The following is a 6,046-nucleotide window of genomic DNA, read 5'->3' as shown; positions in this document are numbered from 1 at the left end:
ACCAATTAGTTTGGTCTCTAATTGAGCGTTAATACATCGCCAACTTAGTGTCTAATTATTATGTCACCAATCTGTCACTCATATGTAGTGATAGACTTAGGGAGTCGATAACTTGCAGCAATTACATAGATCAGTCGGTATTTTTTCTAAACAAGACTTTTGCAGGTGAAATTTCTTGAGGTGATAATCAGTCAAAAACTTAATTTACTCATGGAAATCACAAATTATGAGCGGATATTATAATCCATAATCAATGAATTTCTTACACTGAATACATATCTATTTATTATTTTTGTGAATGACGATATGAACTCATTCTCCAAGTAAAACAAGAATTATTATCTAGAATAACAAATTTTGGATGGTAAAAAAGAAGGGATTTTACTTATACCACCCTAAACTTTTTATCTTACGAATTTCACTCATAACAACTTTACCTTGTTCCAATCCATCAAACCTTGGAGTCACACATAATTAAAATCACATTAAATTACTCGTAGATACAATAGTCATGCTGATTGGAGAGGAAATCGAAGAGTGGGAACCAAACAAAGAGGATTTTTCCTCCTTACTGTGACACCAGAAGCTTCTATCATGTCCAGCTTCTCCCCTTTCTTTCCCAAGAACTTCCAATCAAAAAAGTATAGCAAATGCGCCAGAACAACCTCCAACGTGAATAATGCAAAGTGCATCCCGGGACATATTCGCCTTCCCGCACCAAATGGCACATATTCAAAGTGTGCCCCTTTAAAATCTACAAGATCCTCTTCAAACCTCTCGGGACGAAAATTTTCTGGATCGCCCCAATATTTTTTTTCCCTTCCTATTGCCCACATGTTAATCATCACTTTTGTCTTAGCTGGTATTACATATCCCATTATCTCTTTGGTTACTTGATTTTCACGTGGCAGTAGCAGCGTTCCTGGAGGATGTAGTCTAAGCGTCTCCTTTATCACTAGTTGCAAATATGTTAGCCTACCATATATCAACTCCTCATCTACCAACTTCCCTGGCCCGCCGCTGTCGCGGATGACTTCCCTAACCTCTCTTTGTGCCTTTTCCATAACCATAGGACTTCGAACCAACTCTGACATCGCCCATTCCAAGGTTGTTGAACTCGTCTCGCTCCCAGCCAAGAGCATGTCCTAGATAACTAAATATTCAGTTATTCATGCTTGCTAAAACGTTAGCATGAGAGCAGCAAGCTTGGGGATGATTGAAGTCCTAAGAAGTTTACTTACATTGATTACAGCCTTGATGTTGTCATTGGATAGAGGGAATTGAAGGCTATCTTCCCGTTGAACCCTCAGAAGAACATCAGTGAGATCCTCTTCCATAAACTGCTCATGATCCTTGTTAGAAAAATGTTTGGCCCACTTCTTTTTGTGTCCTTCAACAATCTTTTCAGCTGTTAGATCCAAATTCTTCTTGCATTGCTCAAGCCTCCGTTGGTATCCGGTGATACGACCTGGTGCAGAAATTCGAAGAACATTATTAAAAAAATTGTAAAGTTAACATGATGATGATTTGGATGAGCCGTCGTGTTATCCACGCCAATGTGGCAATAAGATCCAGAACAATCTAGTGGTATTTACATTGCCGATAATCTGTTAGTAGTAATTTTACATGTTTCTATCCTATATTACAAATTTAATATTATTATGGTTTACTACATGTTTCTGTCCCGATTTATTAATTTAATATTACTATAAAGAATAAAGAGTATGGAAATATTAATGGAGTCATCTTAATGATAACCTATGAATGGTATTTTCGGGAACAAATCCACCAAGTTGAATCCCGACAAAAACTCCACCACATCGCTGATCGCCGATAGAAATAGCTTCTGGTCATCACACCGACCACCGATGGCTGCACGGGCTATGATGTTGTTGCTAGTCTCCACCAACATGCCGCCGAGGTTGACGACAACGCCAGAAGAAGTCGCTATGAGTCGAATGAGATGAGAGACCTCGTCCTCTCTTATTGTTTTGAAGGAGCGAACACGCTTAATGCTGAGCAACTCCATAGTGCATAGTCGGCGCATCTGGCGCCATAATTCACCGTAGCGGCCGAACAAGATATTGTTAGCTCCATATAAGATGGCTTCGACGGAGTCATTGACAGGACGTGTGGCAAAGTCGATGTCATGAGTCTTCATGATTTCCTTAGCAGCTTCCGCAGAGGAAATAATAACGGCGTGGATATCACCGAGCTTGAGCCGCATGATGGGGCCGTAGACCGCGGACAGGTTGCGAAAAGACTCGTGAGGAGGGTGTGGGCCCATGACATAGTGGAGACTACCGATGATGGGTAGATTCCTTGGCCCTGGGGCTTCTCTGCTTCCGTTTTTTCGGCGGTGCTTCAAATTCCTGACCTTCCAAATTAGAAAGAGGACGAGTAATGAGCTAGAACAGAAGGCAAAATGGAGAGCCTCCATGCCACTTGCAGCCTTCCTTTCGCTCGATAATCTCACCTTCCTTTTATAGCGCAAGCTAGCCAGAAAAGGCAAGGAAATATTAAATTTGTTTCTAAAAGTATTAATTGTCTTCTCCATTAGCCTTTTCATTTAAATAAAAAAGACGAATTCCTCATTTATATAAATTGCACAGGGAATCATAGAAGGAAATTTACAATCGTAGCTCACAATTTTTAGGTATTTATATCTCATATTTAAACTATCGTATTTACATGAATGATATTTTGATGGTTTATACCTATGCATAAAAAAAATAAATTCTAAGTAAAAAAATGCAAATTGTGTTATTTATTGTGATATTAAATGTTTGAATGTTATGTTGTAAATATAAAAATGGAGTTGTCAGATATGTAAATACATAAAAATTGTATGCTATCTATACAAATGCCCATCAAAAAATACGTTTATATGGTTAGGGTGTCAAATAATTATCAGATGCAAATTTTACTCAAAAATCGAAATTGAGTTGATATCTTCTGATTCAAATTTATCAAAAATTCTCATTTAATTTGGGATGTTCATTTGACTTTAACGATTGTTATGTCTTATATTAAAAGGTTACACGAAGCAGTTAAGTTAAAGGCAACTTGGGTTAGTCAAATTCTCAAACATGTCATGCATCCTCACGAAGAAGTATGTGCGGAGTCCAATGAGATCACATCACACATGTGAAAGTGAGAAAAAAAATCAGTCCGGTAACACAGGGGAATATTTCTCCCGTGTTATTCAGGTGTTATTGTATGTTATTCATATGTTATTGATGTGTTATTATGTTATTATAATACCAGAAATATTCCCAGAACACAATAATACATGAATAACATACAATAACACTTGAATGATACGGAGGGAATATTTTCCTATGTTACCGGGACGAATTTTTTTCTCACCTTCACGCGTGGCGTGATTTCATTGGACTTCATACGTAACTCTACATTCGGAGTCCTGATATAATATTTTTTCCATGCAGAGAGATGCAAATTTGATTTGGGTCAAAATCGAGTTATCCAAACTCAAACTTGTTATCTTCAATTGTAAATAATAATTTTATAAGAAAACATACATTATTAATAATCATTAATTGCTTTTTGTTTGTTTTAGCACGTTGATATATAATCAAAATAATTAAATATTCTAAATATAATATAAATTTCGAATACGCTCTCATAAAAATTAAGCGAAAAATTTAGTTATCCTAACCTATGGCTCATTATATTCGTCCCGTTTCCACGGCATCAACTTATCCGAGTAGATGCTAAGGGCCAAGTCAATCACCACGCACCGGTTCAATAGTTCAAGTTAAATAATTTATTTTTCTTACCGATTTCACATTCAGGGCCCCTTTGGGGCAGATTAAAGTTGCGTTCGGCATTTTCAGAACGTCGTGGTCGTATTTAGAAATGACGTTCGTAACTGCGGTGCCTATAATCGCGTAAAGCTTTAGCCTATAAACCGATGGATCATTTGCCGCTCCTCACCCCTCTGCGTTTCAGCGTTTTGGAATAACTTATTACCCCGCTGCCCCTTCGATCTCGTCTCGCGCCCCGTTTGATCCCGTCTTGCCCTAGATATGCGTCTCCCCTCTGTCGTCTCGCCCTCTTGCCGCTCCTGGCTCCCTGTCTCGTCTCTGCTGTTCGATCCCGTGAACCCATTAAAATACTTTGCAATATTTTAGGTATCGTTTATTTTGAGAAGATCGTTTCCTTGGTTAGTTGCCTGGGATTGTATGTATGGATTTTTTTAGGGCTTCGAAATTGTCTCTTATCTCCTCATCTATGCTTCTCGTTAATGGTTTTCAACCTAAAAATTTGTCTGTGTCTTGGAATGTTGCCTTGGAATTGTTGTCTGGTTCTATTGCTTGGGATTGTTGCCTAGTTCTACTGAGTAACATTGTTGCCTGGCATGGTGTTCTATTGCTCGTTGTTAAATTTTTATTTGAACATTATGCTATGTCATTATATATGTCAATATGTCTGTCAATTAAATAATTATGCTATGTCATAATGATTGCAAATAATTTCATTATGTATGTCAATTAATATTTCTCATTGTAGTTGTACTTGTCTTTATCTTATTTTTATTTTTTCTGGTGCTAACGAGAATGTGAGAACTGTATGTCATGGAATGTAATTCATCTGGGGTGATTTATGTTTTTGCATTTTATGCTTATTTAGTACAAATAAGCTATTCTGAAAAAGCTGTCCCAAGTAGTTTTACCAAACAGGGGCAAGAAAGTCATATATACAGTTGTAACTACCAATAAACTATTCTGGATAAGCTGCCCCAAAAAACAAGCCAAATTATTCTGATAATCAGCAAATTATCAGAATAATCTGCTTAACAACAGATTATAAATAATCAACAGCTGCCCCCAAACAGACCCTCAATTTGAATATATAAATATTTGTTCGATGTCTTATTCATCCTTTTAATACTGTATTTACTGTATTTGAGTTATTATCGAATATTCATTAAAAAATATTTAGACTTCAATGAAATTAAGGTAATTTAGCAAACCAATTTATTATCACCATAAGAAAGTAAAGTTATAGATATATTTTATCCGTGAGGTGACTAAATTTTTTCTCTAAATAAATAAAACACACACACACAACTATATATATATATATATAGATACACACACACATACTGTTATATTTCTTAAAAATGAAACTAAAATTATTACATTTCCTAGGTTTAAAATATTTAATTAAAATGAATTAATCATGCAGTTTTAGTATTTGTATTATTATAAATCAAAATTTCAATAGAATAGTTAATAATGCTCTTCAATATATCGGAGCGCTCCTGCACATTGCATTTTACTTTCATACTTGTCGAAATAAATTATGGACAGATTCTTAAGCACGTGTATTTAAATGGAATCAGCTTGAAATTAGTACATATAAAAGTTTGTGTTTGCATACTTACATTATATTTTTTTTAACTCAGTTGGAGCGTCCAATTGACTTTTAATTAAGTATATACATTTATCATGCTAAATACATTTCGAGAAATTGGCATTCATGCAACACAATTCACTTATATTTAAACCAAAAATTTGGTATTTACTTTTAAAATACTTCATGCAAGACAAAGAAAGCATCACTAGTAAGTATGAGCATCTTCAATAAGGAATGATCCGAAATTTTTGTTGAATGGCTAGAGAGAAATTTTAGAACAGCACTGTTTTTGAAATTTATTTTTATTTTGTATTCATTTTTAGATAATTTAGAAAATAGGTGAATAACATGATATAATTTTTTTTTTCTTACAACCTCAATTCATATATATTTGGTTTAATGCTACATAAATATTATTTTTATCTAATTAATTGCATTATCATTTATTGTGTTGTTCAGTTTTAATTTAATTTACCAATCTAATTTGCATTGCTACTCCTCCAAGCTAACAAATAAATTTGACAAGTCTTACAGGTTTTTGTGATATGTCAATTTAAATTTTTGTAGGCATTTACATGCATTTCCCAATTTTAGTTATAAAAAAGCAACCAAATTTCTTTTTTTTTTTGGTTATGCTTCCATAAGAAGTTATAAGTTATCGATA

At 34.8% G+C, this 6,046-nt stretch overlaps 1 protein-coding gene across 1 annotated transcript; it reads right to left on the bottom strand.

The window, feature by feature from the left end:
- Positions 1 to 364: 364 nt before the first annotated feature.
- On the bottom strand, positions 365 to 2,557 carry LOC110038023 (5-epiaristolochene 1,3-dihydroxylase-like). Its single transcript, XM_020742779.1, has 3 exons — positions 1,759 to 2,557; positions 1,242 to 1,468; positions 365 to 1,145 (listed from the first exon to the last, which is right to left on the bottom strand). Exons 1-3 carry the CDS (start codon positions 2,555 to 2,557, stop codon positions 510 to 512), a joined length of 1,662 nt encoding a protein of 553 aa, XP_020598438.1. The 3' UTR covers positions 365 to 509.
- Positions 2,558 to 6,046: the final 3,489 nt, after the last annotated feature.

Source organism: Phalaenopsis equestris, unplaced genomic scaffold, assembly GCF_001263595.1.
Source record: "Phalaenopsis equestris unplaced genomic scaffold, ASM126359v1 Scaffold229242, whole genome shotgun sequence".
Classification (NCBI taxonomy): domain Eukaryota; kingdom Viridiplantae; phylum Streptophyta; class Magnoliopsida; order Asparagales; family Orchidaceae; genus Phalaenopsis; species Phalaenopsis equestris.
The sequence above is the reverse complement of the archived record's forward strand: the minus strand, read 5'-3'. Positions and strand labels throughout refer to the sequence as shown.

Bases quoted from the DNA above. Each gene is read 5' to 3' on its own strand.
- LOC110038023 (XM_020742779.1), bottom strand. From the start codon at position 2,557: ATGGAGAAGACAATTAATACTTTTAGAAACAAATTTAATATTTCCTTG. The intron at 1,469-1,758 runs GTTATCATTAAG...TTTCTGCACCAG, and splicing joins CCCGAAAATACCATTCATAG to GTCGTATCACCGGATACCAA. The intron at 1,146-1,241 runs GTAAGTAAACTT...TTAGTTATCTAG, and splicing joins ACATCAAGGCTGTAATCAAT to GACATGCTCTTGGCTGGGAG.